Here is a 24,022-nt window from a genome sequence, read left to right as displayed (position 1 = left end):
AAATTATTCTTAAAAAAAGTATATTTTTGAAATAAGCTAAAAGCTGGAAATCTGAGTTAACCTTAATGCTGTTTGTTTGTCCACGGACAGTGCTGTCTCCAGTCTTTTCTGTTGTTATTCCCAGTTACCAAGAAATGCTGCCCTGATATGTGAGGTTGTTGAGGATGGAGCCGAGCTGAAATGAGAGATGAGGGGTTGTTACTTTGGAATCTAAAGCCAACTGGCGTGAAACAAGAAAAAAAGTTAAGAAAAAATGTCCCAGCCCCAGAAGACCATAGGACGGAGGTGTCTGTCAATACAGAGAGAAAGGGAGAGATTCTGGATTAGTGGTGCTGGAGGAGCACAGCAGTTCAGGCAGCATCCAAGGAGCAGCGAAATTGACGTTTCGGGCAAAAGCCCTTCATCAGGAATAAAGGCAGAGAGCCTGAAGCGTGGAGAGATAAACTAGAGGAGGGTGGGGGTGGGGAGAAAGTAGCATAGAGTACAATAGGTGAGTGGGGGAGGGGATGAAGGTAATAGGTCAGGGAGAAGAGGGTGGAGTGGATAGGTGGAAAAGAAGATAGGCAGGTAGGACAAGTCATGGGGACAGCGCTGAGCAGGAAGTTTGAAACTAGGGTGAGGTGGGGGAAGGGGAAATGAGGAAATTGTTGAAGTCCACATTGATGCCCTGGGGTTGAAGTGTTCCGAGGCGGCAGATGAGGCATTCTTCCTCCAGGTGTCTGGTGGTGAGGGAGACCTCCATGTCCTCGGCAGAGTGGGAGGGGGAGTTGAAATGTTGGGCCACGGGGCGATGTGGTTGATTGGTGCGGGTGTCCCAGAGATGTTCCCTAAAGCGCTCTGCTAGGAGGCGCCCAGTCTCCCCAATGTAGAGGAGACCGCATCGGGAGCAACGGATACAATAAATGATATTAGTGGATGTGCAGGTAAAACTTTGATGGATGTGGAAGGCTCCTTTAGGGCCTTGGATGGAGGTGAGGGAGGAGGTGTGGGCGCAGGTTTTACAGTTCCTGCGGTGGCAGGGGAAGGTACCAGGTCTCTAAAGAAGGAGGCCATCTGGTGTGTTCTGTGGTGGAACTGGTCCTCCTGGGAGCAGATACGGCGGAGGCGGAGGAATTGGGAATACGGAATGGCATTTTTGCAAGAGATAGGGTGGGAAGAGGTGTAATCCAGGTAGCTGTGGGAATCGGTGGGTTTGTAAAAAATGTCAGTGTCAAGTCGGTCGTCATTAATGGAGATGGAGAGGTCCAGGAAGGGGAGGGAGGTGTCAGAGATGGTCCAGGTAAATTTAAGGTCAGGGTGGAATGTGTTGATAAAGTTGATGAATTGCTCAACCTCCTCGCGGGAGCACGAGGTGGCGCCAATGCAGTCATCAATGTAGCGGAGGAAGAGGTGGGGAGTGGTGCCGGTGTAATTACGGAAGATGGACTGTTCTACGTAGCCAACAAAGAGACAGGCATAGCTGGGGCCCATACATGTGCCCATGGCTACCCCTTTGGTCTGGAGGAAGTGGAAGATTCGAAGGAGAAATTGTTAAGGGTGAGGACCAGTTCGGCCAAACGAATGAGTGTTGGTGGAAGGGTACTGTTGGGGACGTCTGGAGAGGAAAAATCGGAGGGCTTGGAGGCCCTGGTCATGGCGGATGGAGGTGTAGAGGGATTGGATATCCATGGTGAAGATGCGGCGTTGGTGGCCAGGGAAACGGAAGTCTTGGAGGAGGTGGAGGGCGTGGGTGGTGTCTCGAACGTATGTGGGGAGTTCCTGGACTAGGGGGGATAGGACAGTGTCAAGGTAGGTAGAGATGAGTTCAGTGGGGCAGGAGCATGCTGAGACAATGGGTCGGCCAGGGTGGTTAGGCTTCTGGATCTTGGGAAGGAGGTAGAACCGGGCAGTGCGGGGTTCTCGGACTACTGAGGTTGGAAGCTGGGAGACCTCCTGAGGTGATGAGGTTCTGTATGATGGGAGATGATGGTTTGGTGATGGGGGGGTGCGTCATGGTCGAGGGGGCAGTAGGAAGAGGTTTCCTCGAGTTGGCGTTTGGCTTCAGCTGTGTAGAGGTCAGTGTGCCAGACTACCACTGTCCCCCTTTATCCGCTGGCTTGATGGCGAGGTTGGGATTGGAGCAGAGGGATTGGAGGGTTGCGCATTGTGAGGGCGAGAGGTTGGAGTGGGGGAGGGGTGGTAGAAAGGTTGAGGCGGTTAATGTCCTGGCGGCAGTTGGAAATGAAAAGGTCGAGGGCAGGTAATAGGCCAGCGCGAGGTGTCCAGGTGGATGCAGTGTGTTGGAGGTGGGCGAAAGAGACAACTGGTGGTTTAATCTGAGGGTTACCACACCTCAGGCGAGGGGAGTTGAGAAGGAGACGTCTTCATTCACATCAGGGCATTGATCCTTAATGAAATTCTCGGAAAACCTTTTTTATTTGCGAAGGAATTTTCCAGTAAAACTAATTAAAACATTGCTGAGGGAAGGCTGGGAATAGTATGAAGGAGATCTCTTGCGATGGATTGCAACTGAACTGCTGCATTGGTGCTTTTGCAGATGAAATCGCAGGTAAAGTCGGTTTTCAAGGATTATATTTGTCATTTGCAGTTTTGCAGAGTTTGGAAGCTGCTCTGATCACCTGAAGAGGAGGTGGACACACCCCCTACCAGCTCTGCCCCGCGGCATGGTGGGATTTGTAGTCCAGTCCGTTTCCACCTCAGCCTGGCCCAACATGGCCGCCGCGGGCGGTAGGGACTACAATTCCCAGGAGGCTCAGAGGGCGGCCGGCTGGCGGGCGGGCAGGCAGGATTCATCTGTGAGCGCCCGAGGGTGACGGTACCGCTGTGTGAGGGAGAAGCTGCGGATATCACCGTCTCCAGGCCCAGGCCCAGGCCCAGGCCCAGCCCGGACAGGGGGAGCTGCCCGATGTGGTTACGGCCAAGCGGAGGGTGTTGTTGTTGTTGAGCCGAGGACAATATGCGGCGGAGGGAGCGCGGCCTTTGCTGCTCGGAGCAACCCAAAGTGACGGCATGAAGCGCCGCAGAGCTCTGACTCCCGGCAGAGGGTAAGTACTGCAGCGACTGGCCGAGCGGCCGGCGATCGGCCTCCAGACCGCGGGATCCGGGCCGCCACTTCCGCCGCCGCGGGGATTGAGCAGAGGCTGCGGCTGGGCCCGGGGACGGAGCGTCGGCCTCAGGTGGGGCCGGCACCTGTCATTCACCTCCCCCCAACCCGCCCCACATCCGCCATCCCCCCCACCACCACCACCACACCCCCCCCCCCCCACACCCCCAACACCACCCCCCATCCCCCACCCCACCCCCCATCCCCCACCCCAAACCCCCCACCCCCCCACCACCACACCCCCCCCCCACCACCACGCCCCCCCCCACCACCACCACACCCCTCCCCCACCACCACCACACCCCCCCCCCACCACCACCACACCCCCCCACCCCCCCTCCCCCCCCCCCACCTCCACCACCCCCCCCACATCCGCCATCCCCCCCCCACCCACCCCCACTCCCCCTCCCCCCCCACTCCCCCTCCCCCCCCACTCCCCCCCCCCACTCCCCCTCCACCCCCCACTCCCCCTCCACCCCCCACCTCCACCACCCCCCCCACATCCGCCATCCCCCCCCCACCACCACCACCCCCCACCACCCCCCCCCACCCCCCCCACCACCACACCCCCCCCACCACCACCACCCCCACCCCCCCACCACCCCCCCCCACCACCACACCCCCCCCACCACCACCACACCCCCCCCACCACCACCACACCCCCCCCCACCACCACCACACCCACCACCACCCCCACCACCCCCCCACCACCACCCCCCCACCACCACCACACCCCCCCCACACCCCCCCCACACCCCCCCCACCCCCCCCACCACCACCACCCCCCACCACCACCCCCCCCACCACCACCACACTCCCCCCACACCACCACCACACTCCCCCCACACCCCCAACACCATCCCCCACCCCACACCCCCCACCCCCCCTACACCTCCCCACCCCAAACACCTCCCCACCCCAAACACCTCCCCACCCCAAACACCTCCCCACCCCAAACACCTCCCCACCCCAAACACCTCCCCACCCCAAACACCTCCCCACCCCAAACACCTCCCCACCCCAAACACCTCCCCACCCCAACAACCCCAACCCAACCCCCCCAACCTCCCCCCAACACCACCACCCCCCCACACCCCAACCCCCCCCAACACCCCCAACACCCCCAGCACCCCCAACCACCTCCCCCTAACCCCCCACCACCCAACACCCCTGACCCCAGCACCTCCCGCACCCCTGGAAACCTCGCTCCCCCCTCCCCCCTCCATTAAAGTTGTGAGGTTAGAGTCTACCTGTATCTCACTCTTGAGTCACACTGGTTCTATTTCCAAAGTAGGAATTTATAAAATGTTACATGGATTGACTGCCTGCAGTTTGTGTGCTTTTTGAACAAAATAGAATGTCTGCAATTAGAAACAACAACGTATCTTTTAAAACATTACATTGAGCTAGAGTTCTGCATTAGGGCTCTGCTCTTGATGCTATTTACTAGCAAGCTAGCAGAGTCGGATGTCACTGTGCTCTTGGGCAGAGCTGATGTTTTAACGTACGAGAGCAACTTATTTAAAAGTGTTAACTATCAGAAAGGAACATGGAGCAAAAGGGTGAATTTATTTCCTTTGTAAATGGCTGAGTAAAATGTTAATTGACTTGAAAAATTATATTTCATAATTTTTCTTGTTCTTGGAGTAATTGCAATTTATTTGAAAATCTTGTAAAGCTTTTTCACTTTTAAATCGATCCTGAGATCTAACTGTTGTGTCAAATTGTTGACTTAGAAAGTTGCTTGATGCAGTGTACATGAAGGATGTTGCTGACATTGTTCGTGTTTTGGCCTGTGAGGAAGTTTACCAGAACTTAATGTCATCGTAAGCTGAAAGTTGTGGATGTCTGTATTTGAAGTGAATATTGTGTCCAACCTGGTTTGAATTTACCAGATCATTTTTCTTGTAATCTAGCAATTCTAGTCAAGGCCACAGGACCTAGTTAATATTTTGCCATTATCACAACTGGGTTATTTCATTAGTTGTTGCATGGTTTGATTTAAAATTTGTGTTTCAGAATTCATGAGAGAAAGCCAATTATGATATTTGCACAGGGTAAAGATGCTGCTGGGGCATTTCTTAAGTGGGTGTAATAGTTAAGAAGCAGTCAATGAAATTTGGGGAATTAACATTGAAAATATTTCTCTTTCATTCACTCCTTTGGCGCAATTTAAAGCTGAAATCATGTAATTGAAACAATTATCATTTTTTCACTGCTATTGTGTATTTGTATCCAAGTCTAGATTCAGGACAAGCCTGATTTAGACTGTGAAAACTGCAAGAGCTCCAGATTTTGGAAATCAGAAACTAAAACATAAGTTGCTGGAAAAGCTTGGCAAGTCTGGCAGCATCTGTGGAGAGAAATCCATTAACTTTATTTCAGAAATAAGTTTTATTCATAAAAAGATCTTTATATACACACTGTGACTTAACCAGTTTGGTTCTATACAGTAGCCTGTGAAGAAACAAAAGAAACATTGGCTTGCTTGCGAGAGTCAAACTCGAATGGCATTTTTCCCTTGTCCAAGATAATGTTTCTATATCTTTTGAGGTAGCAGGAGGATCTGATAACTGAACAGACTTCCATTTAACTTAACCAAAATCCCTTAGACAGTGGTTCTTCCTCAGTGTGCCTTGTTGGCAGCTGCCCCAAGCTTTAGTATCTCCTTCCGCACGTAGTCCTGGACCTTGAAATGTCACTCTGCAACACATATTTGAGGTTAACGCCTTCCTCTGGAAGACAAACAAATTTTGGGCAAGAGGGAGGTCAAGTTCTGTGTGAACTGAGCTGACTGATCCTTATTCCTTTCACCGTCAGGACAGATTACCTGAAGGTGTTGGGTATGTGATTCATTGGGGCTGGGGTGTCTGCAAAGCCTCAGGAGGAATACATCACCAAGGTGAGGCAGAAACTGGGCTTTTGGGACTATCACTCCCTCTTCATTCTGGGTAAAAACCTGGTCATCAGGTGGTTTCCTGAGCAGACTGTCAAAATCATTTGGCAGAATGCGTAAACACTGGAACTTTCCAACAGACACCAAGATGTTGCTTGGCTGATAGTGAGAAGGCATTACCTGTGAAAATCCTTCATGACACTATTGCATGGAGTGGAGCCGGACACTATTTCATGCTGCCTTTGGAGCAGCTTTGGCATTGGGGGTGGGGTGTGGGAGGTAAAGATTATCACAAATCTTCTGCTGGAATGTGCCTTTGCAAAGAAAGTCTGGAGAGATGCAGTGGTTTTTGTCAAGATTTGTCCTGAGCAACACTGAAGCAGGACACATACCAAGATAAACATTGACTGGTGGAGGACCGTCAACTTGGTGAATGATGCTCTTTGGTCTGTTCGAAACTTGGAGAGAAGCCAGAGTTAACATTTCAGGTTCAATGATCCTTCCTTGAGCTAATGATAGCTAGGAATAAGTTGTGTTTTTATGCAGAGGAAAGGGTGGGGGGGAGGGGTAGAACCCCAAAACAGTGGAGGACAGTTGGACAGACAAAGGAGAGGATAACGATCAGCCGAGAAGAATGAATTGAAGTGTGTGGTGCTGGAAAAGCACAGCCGGTCAGGCAGCATCCGGGGAGCAGGAGAATTGATGTTTTGAGCATAAGCCCTTCATCAGGACGCCAGGGGGGCTGAGAGATAAATGGGAGTGGGAGGGTTTGGGGCTGTGGGGAAGGTAGCTGAGGATACACTAGGTAGATGAAGTTGAATGTGAAGGTGATAGGTCGGAGTGGAGGGTGGAGCAGATATGTGGGAAAGAAAATGGGCCGGTCAAGAGGGTCGTGCTGAGTTGCAAGATTAGATCTGGGATTAGGTGGGGGGTGGGGGGGTGGAGGAGAAATGAGGAAACTGATGAAATCCAGGACTGCAGGTAGGAGCGGGGAGGGAAATATACCCCTGGTGTTGGGGTCTGTTTGTTGATGGTGGAGGACAATGTGATGCACCTGGAGGTTGATGGGGTGGAAGGTGAGGACCGGGGGGGGTGGGGGTTCAGTGTTTGTTGCAGTTGGAGGGATGTGGTTTGAGGGTGGAGGTGTGGGAAGTGGATGAGATGCTCTAGATGGGATCCCCTATCTGCGATCCATAAAGACTGCCTTGCTCGGAGTGTATCCCCCCCGCCCCCCCCACCTTTCCAGGCACCTTTCCAAAACCACTGCAAGAATTGCAAAACCTGAGCCCACAATCCCCCCATTTACCTCTGTCCAAGGCCCAATAGGAGCCTTCTCCATCCTTCAGAGATTTACCCTCACCTCCACACACATCATGTACTGTATCCATTGCTCCCAATGTAGTCTCCTCTACACTGGGGAGACAGGATGCCAACTTATGGAATGCTTCTGAGAACATCTCTGGGACATACACACAAAACAACCCCACTGCCCCGAGGCTGAAACTTTAGCTTCCCTCCCACTCTGCAGAGGACATGCACATCCTGGGCTGCCTCCACCAGCAAACCCTTACCACCTGATGCCTGGAGGAAGAACGCCTCATCTTCTGCCTGGGAATCTTCCAACTGCACGGGATCAATGTGGATTTCACCAGTTCCCCTCCCCACCACCACCTTATCTCATATAAAACCTTCTAACTCGACACCATCCTCATGGCCTGTCCATCCTGTCCATCTTCCTTCCCATCTATCCACTCCACCCTCCTCTCTGACCTATCACAATTACCCCCCAACTTTATCTACCTATCACATCCTCAGCTACCTTCCACCACCTCCCCCCTGCCCCCGCCCCCCCCAATTTATCTCTCAGCCTCCTTGGGCTACCCCCTCACTCCTGATGAAGAACCTATGCTCAAAATGTCAATTCTCTTGTTCCTCAGATGCTGCCTTACTGGCTGTACTTTTCCAGCACCACATTGTTTGGCTCTGATCGTCAGCATCTGCAGTCCTCACTTTTTCCCTAGAAGAATGAATAGCTACTGATGGGGACATTTCATGGCTAACAATGGATTGTGTATAATAGACCGTGAGAATGTGGGAGGCTGGGGTAAGAACATAAGAGAAGGTTCCTGAAGCCCCAAAATTGTTGAACTCTATATCGTGTCAAGAAATATGTAGATTTCCCAAGCAGAAAATGAAGCAGCATTGAGCTTGTCTGAGACAGAAACGTTGGCCTGGGAACAAGGTGACATTGAAGTGACATGCGAATGGAAACTCGGTCTTTTTTGTGGATTGAATGTCGGTGTTCTGCTCAGTGGCCACCCAGTCCATGCTTCATTTCCCCAATGTAGAGGAGAGCACATTGTGGGCAGTGAATGCAGTAGACTAGATTGAGTGAATCTGGTCCCCCAGCCTATCTTCATTTTAAAAAAAAAACTTATTCCTTGCTGCTCTCCATTCTGGAAGGGTCACTGGACCCAAAATATTAACTGATTTTTCTCCATCGATGCTGCCAGACCTACTGAGCTTTTCCAGCAATTTCTGTTTTTGATTTATGTTGTGCTGTAGTCTCTTAGCTCATCAGTAAGTATGTCCTCTGGTCAGTTATAAACCAGACTGAGATTCATACTTGACTTTGTCAAACACTAGTCCAATCCTGCAAGAGTTGATGGAATCCAGCCAACAGTGGGGACTGTGGTTAATTATTCCCTCTTCAGTTCAGAAGTACTGAAGCCAATAGCTGTGCAGTCACCAGTAAGTCTAACTCTAAAACAAACTGTCACCGTGTCTTAAAAGTCCCAAAAACTGGGGTGGAGAAAAATTGAACAGACCTAAGCACTGTGGAACCTGACAGGGCACAAAGATTAAAAAGCCACATTCCTGTAAACTCTCTTATTTATCACAAGCTGCTGATCCTATAGGTGCCTGGTGTTCTGATTCCTCTATAAGGCTTTCTATAGGTATGTCAGGAATAAAAGAATGACTAGGGTAGGAATAGGTCCAGTCAAGGATAGTAGTGGGAAGTTGCGTGTGGAGGCTGAAGAGATTGGGGAGACACTGAATGAATACTTTTCGTCAGTATTCAATCAGGAACAGGACATTGTTGTCAATGTGAATACTGAGTCACAATTAAGTAGAATGGATGGCTTTGAGGTATGTAGAGAAGAGGTGTTGGAAATTCTGGAAAGGGTGAAAATAGATAAGTCCCCTGGGCCTGATGGCATTTATCCTAGGATTCTCTGGGAAGCAAGGGAGGAGATTGCAGAGCCATTGGCCTTGATTTTTATGTCCTCGTTGTCTACAGGAGTAGTGCCAGAAGATTGGAAGCTAGCAAATGTGGTTGTTCAAGAAGGGGAGTAGGGATAACCCTAGTAACTATAGGCCGGTGAGTCTCACTTCTGTTGTGGGCAAAATCTTAGAGAGAATTGTAAGGGATAGGATTTATGAACATCTGGATAGGAATAATGTGATCAAGGATAGTCAGCATGGTTTTGTGAAGGGCAGGTCGTGCCTCACAAACCTTATTGAATTCTTTGAGAAGGTGACTAAGGAGGTGGACGAGGGGAAAGCGGTAGATGTGGTGTATATGAATGTTAGTAAGGCGTTTGATAAGGTTCCCCATGGTAGACTACTGCAAAAAATACGGAGGTCTGGCATTGAGGGTGAGTTGGAGGTTTGGATTAGGAGTTGGCTGGCTGGAAGAAGACAGAGGGTAGTAGTTGATGGCAAAGGTTCATCTTGGAGTGCCGTCACTAGCGGTTTTCCGCAAGGATCTGTTTTGGGACCATTGCTGTTTGTCATTTTTATAAATGACCTGGAGGAGGGGTTAGAAGGTTGGGTGAGCAAGTTTGCGGATGATACGAAAGTCGGAGGAGTTGTTGACAGTGAGGAAGGATGTGGCAGGTTACAGCGGGATATAGATAAGCTGCAGAACTGGGCAGAAAGGTGGCAAATGGAGTTCAATGTAGCTAAGTGTGAGGTGATTCACTTTGGTAAGAGTAATAAAAAGATGGGGTACTGGGCTAACGGTCGGATACTTGGTAGTGTGGATGAGCAGAGGGATCTTGGTGTCCATGTACACAAATCTTTGAAAGTTGCCACCCAGGTAAATAGTGCGGTGAAGAAGGCATATGGCGTACTGGCTTTTATTGGTAGAGGAATTGAGTTCCGGAGTACTGAGGTCATGTTGCAGTTGTATAAGACTCTGGTGCGGCCACGTCTGGAGTATTGTGTGCAGTTTTGGTCGCCATACTATAGGAAGGATGTGGAGGCACTGGAACGGGTGCAGAGGAAGTTTACCAGGATGTTGCCTGGTATGGTAGGAAGATCGTATGAGGAAAGGCTGAGGCACTTGGGGTTGTTTTCATTGGAGAAAAGAAGGTTTAGGGGTGACTTGATAGAGGTGTACAAGATGATTAGGGGTTTAGATAGGGTTGACAGTGAGAATCTTTTTCCACGTATGGAGTCAGCTATTACAAGGGGGCATAGCTTTAAATTAAGGGGGGGGTAGGTATAGGACAGACGTTAGGGGTAGGTTCTTTACTCAGCGAGTCGTGAGTTCATGGAATGCCCTGCCAGTAGCAGTGGTGGACTCTCCCTCATTATGGGCATTTAAGCGGGCATTGGATAGGCATATGGAGGATAGTGGGCTAGTGTAGGTTAGGTGGGCTTGGATCGGCGCAACATCGAGGGCCGAAGGGCCTGTACTGCGCTGTATTCTTCTATGTTCTATGTTCTATATTATCTGTCAGTGATGCAACACAGGTTTCAAGAGTTCATTTTAAACCAAGTTGCGTCATTGTATTTGGAACACAGTGGCACAGTCTTTAGGCTTGGGTGTTAATTCTGGAAGCAGTACAGGTGACATCCATATACAGTGGAATCTTAAATGGAATGAATTTGATGACAGGTATGTGGAACCCAACTGTGCAATGCCACTGTGCTAAACATAAGTCAAGCTTGTTTTATACTAGAGCTTTCTAGTTACATCCATCTACTATTTAAAAAAAAATGAGATTAGGAATAATGAAACCTGCTAGAATTTTACAGCAGGTCAGTCAGCATCTGCAAATAGAAAATACATTTTTGTGCTTTCATGAGAAACCTTCATTTTGAGAGCTCTTTGAACAATGCTTGTTCACTTTTTGATATCATCTTCTTAGACAGTTGTGTGTTTTGGATTGCCATCTCTGTTTATCCTGTGCTGTCTTTACACATTTTGTATAAATAAACTGCATCCAGTCCGTTATGTCTGTCATCCATTTTGACCTTTGCTTCTTTGTCTTACATTAACATCATTCTTCCCTTCCAGTCAATATATCTACTGTTTGCTGTGAAGATGTCACTGAAGTGTTAGCATTTCTTACTGTTATATACTAATTTCCTCTTCAGCCATTTCCGGTAATTCTTTGTTAGTCTTGCTATCTGTATAGATGTAGCATATATTTCTAAGAGTGCACTGTTTATCTGTAGTACTTTTATTTGTTGTTAATTGTCTTCAATGCATATAACATTGATAAATAGCAGCTCCTCAGGGTTATTTGCTTCTGGTTCAGTTTCTGTTTAGTAGAGGGTGATTAGATTAGATTACATTACAATGTGGAAACAGGCCCTTCGGCCCAACAAGTCCACACCGACCCGCCGAAGCGCAACCCACCCATACCCCTACATTTACCCCTTACCTAACACTACGGGCAATTTAGCATGGCCAATTCACCTGACCCTGCACATCTTTGGACTGTGGGAGGAAACCGGAGCACCCGGAGGAAACCCACGCAGACACGGGGAGAACGTGCAAACTCCACACAGTCAGTCGCCTGAGTCGGGAATTGAACCCGGGTCTCTGGCGCTGTGAGGCAACAGTACTAACCACTGTGCCACCGTGCTTACCCATTGCACCATAACCTATCTTTCTACATCTTTTACACTTCTAGCATTTTAGATTTCTTTATTTCATTATCAGCATAACTAAGCAGAGTTTATTTATGCTTTCTCTTTCAGCTTTTCTCAAAAGTTTTTGCCCTAAGTATGCATGTTTCTTTCACATCTCAACTACATTTCTTTCATTTCTGGTTTCTGAACTGAAATACTGCTTAATTTAGAAAATAATTCTGGCACTTTTCTTTGGGTACTGCATTTTCACTCGTTTGGTTTCGCATGTGGTTCAGTACACTCTGCTGCTTTAAGAACATAGAACATTACCAGCGCCGTATAGGCCCATCGGCCCTCGATGTTGCGCTGCCCTGTCATACTAATCTGAAGCTCATCCCACCTACACTATTCCATGTACATCCATATGCCTGTCCAATGACGACTTAAATGCATTTAAATTTGGCAACTCTACTACCATTGCAGGCAAAGCATTCCATACCCTTACTACTCTGAGTAAAGCTGCTTTATTACAGTTAGCAATTTTAAATAAGTAAAGCCATTTGTTTCAATTCGAACTAAACCTGGAGACATGGAGGAACTCTCTTTGCATGTCTTACAACAACAACTCTTATATGTAGGACCTTAAATGTAGTCAAGTGCTTCATTGCCAAGCAGAATTTGTCAGAGTCCTCAGAAGATCTGCTAAGGCAAATGACCAAAGCTCGGTTAAAGAGTGCCTCTGAGGCACATCAAAGAAAGATAGACAAAGTGGAGTAGAGAGAGAATTCCAGATGTGATTAACTTCTCAGTATTTCTGAAGCCCTGGCAATTTCTCTTAAAACATGAAGTATGAGATAGACTTCCTGTAGAGTATTCGTTAGGTGAGTTTTGAGTAAACAGTTATGTTTTCAGCCGAAGGTTCTGGAGGTTTTTATTTTGCGTTAGGGAGGCGTTTAAAGCTGAAATCACTTCAGTTTGTTTTGTGGAAGTCTTGGCTGAAGTTGGATGGGTAAGATGGTTGCTCCTGAAGAGAGAGAAGGCAGTTAAATAAGTACTGTAAGGAACTTAGTTTGGAAGTTTCATAGCTGAAAAGATTATTTGAAGCCTAAGCACAGTTGTATGCAGAATCAGGGAAGAGGCTATCAATTTTTGGGATCGGAACTTGAATGTACAGTTAAATCTAGCTCTGATGTAAAATTCTGTCTGGTCTGAGTATTATAAAAGAATGCTATTGGGTTTAATGGGGTTGTAGTTTGCTATATGTTTTGAAATCTTTAAACTTGTTATATGTAAATCAATTAGTTTATTTTATTTTGTCTTCATTGTGTATGTGTGTTTCACTGAAAGACCATCTTCTTCCGACGAAAAAGCCTATCAAGCCGGATTCAGCTTGGGATCTGACTGATCCGCTAATAATATCAGATAAGAATATAATGTCGAGTTTAGGGCCCTGACAGATAATGGCAAACTTAATGTTGTGAAATGATTAAAATTAGATTTGAAGAGGTTAGAATTTGATAAGTCCTACAGTCCTGGAGTGTGTGGTTGTAGGAGGCCAATTTGGAAGGGAAAAGGCTACAGAAAGATTTGAAAATGAAGAGAATTTTAAAATTGAGGCATTACTTAACTGTGAGCTAATACATCAGTGAGCATTGATGATGGGTTAATGGGACTTTGAGGCAGCAAAGTTTGGATGAGAATTAACATTTTGAATCCAGTGATCCTCCTTTAGAGTTCCGAAGAAAGTTCACTGGAATAGAAATGTCAACCCCCTCTCCCCCACATGCTGCCACACCTGAGCTTTTACAGCAATTTCTGTTTTTGTTTCACATCTTCAACATCTGCTGTTATTTGTTTTGTATCACTACTTGGTCCTTTTTAAAATATGGATCACCAGGCTATTAAGTATTTGTTGTAATCTAACCAAAGTCCTGTACAAATTGAACAGAACATCTCTGCTTGGAGGAAATTAATGCTGGAATCTGTACTGAAAACAAAAATCGTGGGAACTTCAGTGGGTCAGACAGCATCCATGGAGAGAAAGCAAGCTGACCTTTTGAGTTTAGATGACTCTTCATCAGAGCTGAGTTCCAAGGTTGCTGCCTGACCCACTGTGATTCCCGGCATTTTTTATTTTCCGAACTTCTCAGCTTTTCAGTTCTGTTCCTTGAGAAATGAACTCCAAAGCTTTGTTTGCTTTTTTTTGCCTGATTAATCTATCACTGATGATAGTGACTTAAGTATCTTGGTAATAGTTCTGAAATGACACCTTCTCTACCTCTTGCCCCATTAATTATAGAATATGATGAGGTCTGATGTAAACGTGACCTGAACGCAAGCCAGTCTAGAAGTTCACTTTATGAAGTGATGAATTTAATAATAAGAATGCATTGCATGTGACTGTAGTTTTAACATTAAGGTTTTTGTTGGCATTATTCACCTCGGTAGCTATAAAGAGTAGAGGAACTATTCCTGGTGTCTTTGCCAGTATCTATCTCCTAAACAAATTAGCTGGTGGTCATCACAAATTAGGTGCTACTCTTTTCTGTTTTACAATAGCGTCTGCATTCAATTCCCACAGTGGTTAAGGTCATCTTGAAGATTCTGTCTTCTCAACCTTGAACCATATGAATGCCACTCTTTATACAGTAATGGTTTATCCTGGTTCATGAAAGGAAGGAGCTCTTTTTCTCTCTCAAAATCCAATGAAATGTCCACTTTGTTTGTTGTTCCAATTCACATACAATTATTCATAGTGAATGCACTTGCAACATGTTTTTAAACCAATTGCAAGTTCTGATATTGGTAGGCATTACTAGAAAAACTTGTTGGTTCTGTTTTTCCTAAGCTTGTTTAAAACAGTCCTATATACTTGTTGCTGGTCTATCATTGAAAGAACAAAGGAGGGCTGTATCTTCTCATTGTGTTGTCCATTAAGTTTTTCATTGTTTGGAACTTAAAAAACATAATTGCAACAATTTGAACTAAAACACTTTGTTAGTATTAAATATTTTTATTTAGAAGGAAAAACTTGTGCCTTTTGGCTCTAATGTGGTTTACAGTCTGAGAAACTCTTTTGGAATGTAGGGACACTTGGAACGGAAATGCAGCTGCTAAGTTTTCCATACAAACAGCTGTGAGATCCTGATCCAATAGTGTTTTAAACAAATAAAAACCTAATATGCTCAAAACATGCAACAGGTCATGCAATATTATTGGAGTGAGAAAGAGAGTTCATGATTCAGGTTGACCAGAACTTTAAAAGGTCATGAATTTAAGTAGTTCAGTTTCTCTCTCATGTGCTGCCTAACCAGAGTACTCCCAACCAATTCCCTTTTACTGTACTTCCGATTTCTGTCAATCTGCAGTATCTTGGTTTTGTGTTAGTATTTTATTGATGCTGGCTTAGATACAAATGTTGGCGGGGATAGTGTGCACCCCTTCTTTTCGATTAGTGCCAGTGGAATCTTTCAGGTTCATCTGGAGGAGAAGCTGGAGTCATTGGTCTAACATGGCATCCAATTGACATCTGGCCTCATGACTTATTGATTAACACCAAAGTCAGATGCCTTGTCCATCAAGTATTATGTGGTTTTTCTTCTGATTTATATAAATACTTTACCTTTTACTAAAGGTTTCCAGTCGACACAAGTGTTGAGTGGGACCTTAATCCAACCTTTTGACACAGCTAAGGATGCTACAATTGAACCATTAGCTTTTAGACTTTTATGTGACTGATGAAAGGATTAGTATCTGATGGATAAGTCTTAATTTAAGCAGGGGCTTAAAAAATGTAGCCCTTGCTTAAAACACAGATGTTTATGGTGAGAGGGAAGTGATACCGTCTAGCTGAATGCAGATAACCATCCAACTCTGAAATGAGGTATCTGATTTGTTTCTCACGTTTCTGGAACTGTCCTTAGCAATCGGTGCATTCTGGAGAGAAGGGAAAGGTTTTGGAAAAAGAAAGACTGATAATTTTGAACTTGGTGTGGTTTTTCAGAAATGATAAATATTCCAGAGACCAGTTCACATAAATGCTGATCTTCTGCATATCTGTGCTAGTAATTTAACACTATATATGATTATGGTGATTTATTTATTCAAATAGAAATTGCTTGTTATTGTACATAAAAAATTGTGATATTTAAAATTGTGATATTTCTAATTATCTCTCCTTCTTTCCTTGAAGTATTGGCTTGGGGGCTGAACAGTTTCACAGATATTGATTGATTTCCAGTGTGAGGGGAAGCAATGCCCTTCTGGTATTATCACTAGTCTATTAATCCAGAGACCCCAGGAATGATCCAGGAACCAGGTTCAAATACCACCATGGCAGATGGTGAAACTTGGTTTCAATTAAAAATCTGCAATGAAGTGTCTGATGATGACCGTGAAGCCAACGTTGATGTTGAAAAAACCGATCTGGTTCTGTAATGTCCTTGAGAGATAGAAAATACTATCCCTTACAGTTCTGACATGTGATTCCAGACCTACAGCAATGTGATGGACTCTCAACGGCTGTCTGGAAAATTACGGAAGGACAATAAATGCTGGCCTAGCCAGTGATGCCCACATTCAGTGAATGATTAAAAATAACTGTCAAAGGACAGCTGCTTAATAGCTGAACTCTGTTTCTTCTTCTTCTCCATTTTCTTGTGTACTTCCCAGAAAGGTTCAACAGACAATATTAATTTTAGTTATTTTTACACTTGTTTGAAACTATTTAACTGGCAGAAGTAGCAGTGATAACTGACACAGTGGAAGTCCTTGTAGTTTCAAGTTGGCCCAGTGTGACCCCATGCACGTGACATAACTTACTGAAGATGTCACTTACTCTTTCTGATCGAAACTCTTAAATCTTATGAAAGTTAACAGATAAAGCATTGCTGTGCTGGCTGTTTGTCTCATGATACCAACACTAGTTAATTTCGCTGACATTTTCCTGTACTGTCATTTATGCATTCTGCGTCTGTAAAATCCATAGTCAGACAGTATGGGAATAGACCCTTTGGCCTAACTTGCCCATGCCGACCAGGTTTCCTACACTGAACTAGACCCAAATGCCTGCATTTGGCCCATATCCCTCTAAATCTTTTCTATGCATGTACCTGTCCAATGTCTTTTAAATGTATAATTGTATTCACCTCTACCACTTCCTATGGTAGTTCTTTGCATATATTCACCACCCTCTATATGGAAAAATTGTCCCTCAGGTGTAAATCTTTCCGCTCTTGCCTTAAACCTATGCCCTCTAGCTTTGCCTACATTATGGCACCTGCATGCAAGTAGATTTACAAGTGAAGTCCATTGAGTTCAACTATTGCCCTCTTACAGCTTGTTGCTGGTGTAATACAGGATTACAAGAGATGGAACAAGGAGGAACCCATATGGCCGATCAAGTCTGCTGTGCCACTCAATGTGATCATGGCAGATTTCAGACTTAACTCCAATTTCCTGCCTTATCTCCACTATCCTTTTATTTGTTGAGAAACCAGAAATTTGTTTATCCTTGCCTTGAATATAAGAGAACATCCACAGACCTTTGTAGAGAATTCTAAAGATTCACAACTCTTAAGTGAAATCCTTTCTCTCTATCTCAGTCCTGAACTTGGACCCAGTGTTGCAGATTCCCCTGTTAAAAGAAATATTTTGTCAGCGTCTACTCTGTTGAGCTGCATAAGAATTTCATTAGCTTCAATTAGATTTCCTCTCATTTATTGAGATTCCTGAAAATATAAGTTTAGTCTATTCATAAGACAGTCTCCTCAATTCAAGGACCAGTCCAATGAACCTTTTGTTGCACTTTATCGCAGGTAGCATGAGAAATAGGAGCTGGGATGGGCATATTGTCCATTTAAGCCTGCCTCACTTTTCAACAGGATTGTAGCTGATCGAAGGTTCCAACTGCATTTTCCTGCGTTCTCCCCATATTCCTTGATTTCCCAGGAGACCAGAAACCCATCTCCGAAATAGGACATGGGACGTACGACATGCCCTGGCAAAGGTACTGGCAATTGTTCAGTGTTGGGGAGATGAATATAGTCTTGTGATCATGAGGGTAAAAATAGCGGTTGTCACTCCTATGATAGCAAGTTATTGCTCCCTTGTGTGGAATACTCCTAAAACACCACTGCTGCTGACAAGCTGATTAAACAACAGAAAAACATGTTGCAGAGTCATACTTCTGCACTTATCCAGCCTCTCTCCCTCATACCTCCAGATTGGTTAGGACACAAAGAGGACTTTGAGTTGAAACATGTCAGCAATTATGTCTGATATTTGACTCAGGCATTTTACAGCCCTGACCTATGTCATGCCGTCAAACAATCATACGTTACAGTAGCCCATGGCATGATGAAGTGGCACTGTGCCCATGATTGTCAAGGTTTTTTTTCATCTTGATGGAATCACCTCTCTCAGCTCCCCAAAAGATGGTTCTGTGACTGTTAGCATCTGTCCAGTGTTGGCCTTCTGCTGAGAGCAGTTCTCATTGCTACCTCCAATGTTAGCACATAATGACAGAGCTGTACAGCATGGAAGCAGACCCTTCAGTTCAACTCATCCATGCCTATCAGAATTTAGATATCCTAAATTAATCTAGTCCCATTTACCCATCCTATTCATATACCCATCCAGATGCCTTTTAAATGCTGCAATTGAACCAGCCTCCACCACTTCCTCTGGCAGCTCATTCCATTCATGCATCACCTTCTGTGTGAAAAAGTTGCCCCATAGGTCCTTTTTAAATGTTTCCCCTCTCACCTTAAACCTATGCCCTCTATTTTTGGAACCCCCCCACCCCAGGGAAACAATCATATCTATTTATTCTATCCATGCCCCTCATGATTTTAAACCTCTATAAGGCCACCCCTCAGCCTCCGACACTCCAGGGAAAACAGCCCCAGCCTGTTCAGCCTCTCCCTGTAGCTCAAATCCTCCAACCCTGGCAACATCCTTGTAAATCTTTTCTGAATCCTTTTCAAATTTCACAACATCCTTCCTATAGCACAGAGACCAGAATTGAATGCATTATTCCAAAAGTGGCCTAAACAATGCCCTTTACATCTGCAACATGACCTCCCAACTCCTAAAATCAATGCACTGGCCACTAAAAGTGAGCGTACTAAATGTTGCCTTCACTATTGTATCAACCTGAGCATTTGCTTTCAAGGAACGTTGAACCTGCAATCCAAAGTCTCTTCGTTCAGCAACACTCCCTAGGACCTTACCATTAAGTGTGTAAATCCTGCCCCAATTTGCCTTTCCAAAATGAACATAGAACAATACAGCACAGAACAGGCCCTTCAGCCCACGATGTTGTGCCGAACATTTGTCCTAGCTTAAGCACCTATCCATGTACCTATCCAATTGCCACTTAAAGGTCACCAATGATTCTGACTGTGCCACTCCCACAGGCAGCGCATTCCATGCCCCCACCACTCTCTGTGTAAAGAACCTACCCCTGACATCCCCCCTATACCTTCCACCCTTCACCTTAAATTTATGTCCCCTTGTAACACTCTGTTGTACCCGGGGAAAAAGTCTCTGTCTATCTATTCCCCTGATCATCTTATAAACCTCTATCAAGTCACCCCTCATCCTTCGCCGTTCCAATGAGAAAAGGCCTAGCACTCTCAACCTATCCTCGTACGACCTATTCTCCATTCCAGGCAACATCCTGGTAAATCTCCTCTGCATCCTCTCCAAAGCTTCTACATCTTTCCTAAAGTGAGGCGACCAGAACTGCACACAGTACTCCAAATGTGGCCTTACCAAGGTCCTGTACAGCTGCAACATCACCTCACGACTCTTGAATTCAATCCTTCTGCTAATGAACGCTAATACACCATAGGCCTTCTTACAAGCTCTATCCACCTGAGTGGCAACTTTCAAAGAGCTATGCACATAGACCCCAAGATCCCTCTGCTCCTCCACCTTACTAAGAACCCTACCGTTAACCCTGTATTCCGTATTCTTATTTGTCCTTTCAAAATGGACAACCTCACACTTGACAGGGTTGAACTCCATCTGCCACTCCTCAGCCTACCTCTGCATCATATCTAAGTCCCTTTGCAGCTGACAACAGCCCTCCTCACTATCCACAACTCCACCAATCTTCGTATCATCTGCAAATTTACTGACACACACCCTTCGACTCCCTCTTCCAAGTAATTAATAAAAATTACAAACAGCAGAGGACCCAGAACTGATCCCTGCGGAACTCCACTTGTAACTGGGCTCCAGGCTGAACTTGCAGATCATTTCAGAGCACCTGTCTGGGACACCCACATCAACCAACCCCACTGCCTCATGGCCGAACATTTTAATCCTCCTCCTCCTCCTCCTCCTCCTCCTCCTCCTCCTCCTCCTCCTCCTCTTTCCCCCCCCCATGACATGCAGGTCATGGGTTGCCTCTATCACCAAACCTTAACCACCTGATGCCTGGAGGAAGAACGCCTCATCCTCCACCTTGGGACCCTGCAGCCACACAGGATAGCAATGTGGATTTCACCAGTTTCCTCATATCCTCTCCCTCCAATTTATTCCAGTCCCAAACCTCCAACTTGGCACCGCCTTCTTGACTTGTCCGCTCCACCCTCCTCTCCCAAGTATCGCCATCACCCCTAACTTTATATACTTATCACATCCTCACTACTACCACCCCTACCCAAACCAGCCTCTCTCCACACCCTTCCCATTTATCTCTCAGCACCGCTGGCCTGCAAGCCTCATCCCTGATGGAGGGCTTATGTCCGAAATGTTGATTCTCCTGCTCCTCGGATGCTGCCTGATCTGCTATGCATTTCCAGCGCCATGTTCTGGACTCTGATCTCCAGTATCTGCAGTCCGCACTTTTTCCGTATGCCACTTGTCAATCCATTGGCCCATATGATCAAGGTCCTGTTGATCAAATGGCCCAAGAAAAGTAATCTTCTTGGCTGTCCCCGACACTAATTTTGGTGCAATCTACAAACTTACTAACTATACCTCCTATGTTCACATCCAAAGCATTTATATAAATGACAAAATGCAGTGGACCCAGCACCAATCCTTTTGTGGCACACCACTGGTCACAGGCCTCCAGTCTCAAAAGCAACTCTCCACCACCACCTTCTGTCTTCTATCTTTGGGCCAGTTCTGTATCCAAATGGCTGGTTCTCCCTGTTTTCCATGTGATCTAACATTGCTAACCAGTCTCCCTTGTCAAATGCCTTGCTGAAATCCATGTAGATCACGTAGATCATGTCCACCACTTTGCCTACATCAGTCCTCCTCATTACTTTTTCAAAACATTCAATTGTTATTGAGACACAATTTCCCACACACAGTCATGTTGACTATTCCGAGTCAGTCCAATCCATCTCTCGGAATCTCCTTCAACTCTTTGCCCACGACTGATGTCAGGCTCACTCGTCTATAATTCTCTGGCTTTTCCTTACCACCTTTCTTAAATAGTGGCGCTATGTTAGCCAACCACCAGTCTTCTGGCACCTCACCTGGGCTATTGATTATACACATATCTCAACAAGGGCCCAGCAATCTTTTCCCTACCTTCCCACAACGTTCTAGAGTGCACTTGATTTGGTCCTTGGGATTAATTCACCTTTGAGAAAGTGAGGACTGCAGATGCTGGAGATCAGAGCTTAAAAATGTGTTGCTGGAAAAGCGCAGCAGGTCAGGCAGCATCAAAGGAACAGGAGAATCGACGTTTCGGCCATAAGCCCTTCTTCAGGCTTATGCCCGAAACGTCGATTCTCCTGTTCCTTTAATGCTGTCTGACCTGCTGCGCTTTTCCAGCAACACATTTTTAAGCATTAATTCACCTTTGTTTTAAGATGCCCAGCATCACCACCTCTGTAATGCACATTTTAAGATGTCATTATTTATTTCCCCACATTTCTGTATCTTCCATATCCTTCTCCACAATAAACAGTAATGCAAAATACCCATTTAATATCTCCCCATATCCTGCAGTTCCATACATCGGTGGTATTGCTGATCTTTAAGGGGCTGTTTGTGCTTTGTTTAAACTAGGAAGTCAAGTTAGTACTGGGTATCTTGGCTGAACTGTGGGATACTCCAGCGTTTGTCATGTAGCTTGCAGCATGTTGTCTGTCTTGTCTAAACTGTGAGTAATTTATTACTGTTGTCACACCCTGGTGTTAGGAGGCATAGTGTACAATGCAAAGCTTGAAAGCTGCACTGCCTACTTTAGCCTAACTGTTATTGATCAAATGACACTTGCTTGTAGTGTGTAGCTACATTTCTGCTTTTTTTTGTGTGGAGAGCCAATGGTGTAGTTTTTTGATTTGATTTATTGTCACATGTGCGAGCAGGAAAATCGACGTTTCGGGCAAAAAGCCCTTCAGGAAGGGCTGATGAAGGGCTCTTGCCCGAAACGTCAATTTTCCTGCTCCTCGGATGCTGCCTGAACTGCTGTGCTTTTCCAGCACCACTCTAATCTAGAATCTGGTTTCTAGCATCTGCAGTCCTTGTTTTTGCCTTATTGTCACATGTGCCGAGATACAGTGAAAGGTTTTGTTTTTCATGCAGTTCAGGCAGATCATACCATACAAAGTGCATCAGGGTAAACAGAACCGAGTGAGGAATACAACATTAGGGCTGCAAAGCACGAGATCAACATTACATTTAGTGGTATTATCACTAAGAATATTAATTCAAGAGACCCAGGTAATATTGTGGTGACCCTGGTTCAAATCCCACCATGGCAGATAGAGTCATAGATGTACAGCATGGAAACAGACCCTTCGGTCCAACTTGTCCATGCTGACCAGATATCCCAACCCAATCTAGGGTTCCACCTGCCAGCACCCGGCCCATATCCCTCCAAACCCTTGCTGTTCATAGACCTATCCTGATGCCTTTTAAATGTTGCAATTGTACCAGCTTCCACCACTTACTCTGGCAGCTCATTCCATACACGTACCACCCTCTGTGTGAAAACGTTTACCTTTAGGTCCCTTTTATTTCTTTCGCCTGTCACCCTAAACCTATGCCCTTTAGTTCTGGACTGGAATTTGGATTCAATTACAAATCTGGAATTAGCAGTCTGAAACTAATCTGGCCCACTAATATCCTTAATGGAAGGAACCTGCCTTTCTTACCTGGTCTGGCCAGCACGTGACTCCAGACCAATAGCAATGTGATTGCTGATAATCACTGATAATTAGAGATGTGCATTAAATAGTGGCCTAACCAGAGAGGCCTACATCCTATGGATATACTGTACTTCAGTTTTATCATATTTTCATTTGTTGAATGTTCAGGGAACATAGAGAAACTGAATGAGTCTTAAGGTCGTAGGTCTTAAAAATTCGGAAATGCTGTCAAGTATGTAGCTGTAATAGACAACCAGGAGGCTGGAAGAATACAGCAGGGCAGGTAGCATCAGGAGGTGGCAGAGAACATTTTCAAACAATCTTCTTCCTGTCTGTTTTCGATTCCAGCATCTACAGTTTTTTAGTCTCTAACCAAGTATGTAGCTTTGTCATCCTGTTCCTCTGTGCAACTGAAGTGTGGTTTGGGATAATTTTGTGTTTGATTAATTTTATCATAAGGAAGTTAGTTGCACCAAAGCAAGAATTATGTGGTTTACTATTTTCTGCTTTTCAAGCGATTGTATGCAGTTGCCATGCCATGGATTCTTTCCAAATGATGTGATATCATAATAGAAATTACTATACCCATAATAAAACTTGGAAATTTGGAATAAAATTTCTGCAATTGTGTATATGAGAAGCTCCCAGTTTGCTCCTGCCTTTTAAGCTTTGATTGTACTGAAAAATTCTGACATCCATCACGTCTTAATCTTCCTGCCATTTGGAAGATTTCAAGTTGGGATTCATTATCTCACTAGCAGCTCTTAGGCAGAGGAATCAACATTTCCTTGTTTTTTGCGAAGCTGTAATCATCCTCTTCAGCTTCTGTCAGTGCGCATGCCTCTGGTTTGGCTTTCAGCATGTGTTTTGCATATTTTAAATTCTTCTTTGAAGCGTGAGTCAGTCTGAAAACAATGCTGTGCATCCACTTTACTGGCAAATGAATTTCCAAAAAAATAAATTCTGTTCTTCTCAAATTCTTCCGTGCCTTGATTTTGCCGATTTAAAGGAAAACTGACTGTAGAGCTAGGG

At 45.5% G+C, this 24,022-nt stretch overlaps 1 protein-coding gene across 2 annotated transcripts in view; it reads left to right on the top strand.

The window, feature by feature from the left end:
* Window positions 1-2,817: 2,817 nt before the first annotated feature.
* Window positions 2,818-24,022, top strand: part of slf2 (SMC5/6 complex localization factor 2) — a 113,784-nt gene continuing 92,579 nt past the window's right edge. The window contains exon 1 of one of the 2 annotated variants that reach the window (XM_043713065.2): window positions 2,818-3,044. In XM_043713065.2, the coding sequence (XP_043569000.2) occupies window positions 3,010-3,044 (35 nt within the window). In that variant the 5' untranslated portion in view covers window positions 2,818-3,009. The remainder of the gene's footprint in view (window positions 3,045-24,022) is intronic. The other variant, XM_087998720.1, reaches the window with a different exon arrangement.

The sequence above is a fragment of the Chiloscyllium plagiosum genome, unplaced genomic scaffold (assembly GCF_037043375.1).
Source record: "Chiloscyllium plagiosum isolate Xiang-an unplaced genomic scaffold, Cpla_swu_hap1 HiC_scaffold_22, whole genome shotgun sequence".
NCBI classification, from domain to species: domain Eukaryota; kingdom Metazoa; phylum Chordata; class Chondrichthyes; order Orectolobiformes; family Hemiscylliidae; genus Chiloscyllium; species Chiloscyllium plagiosum.
This window is presented reverse-complemented; position numbering and strand designations above follow the sequence as displayed.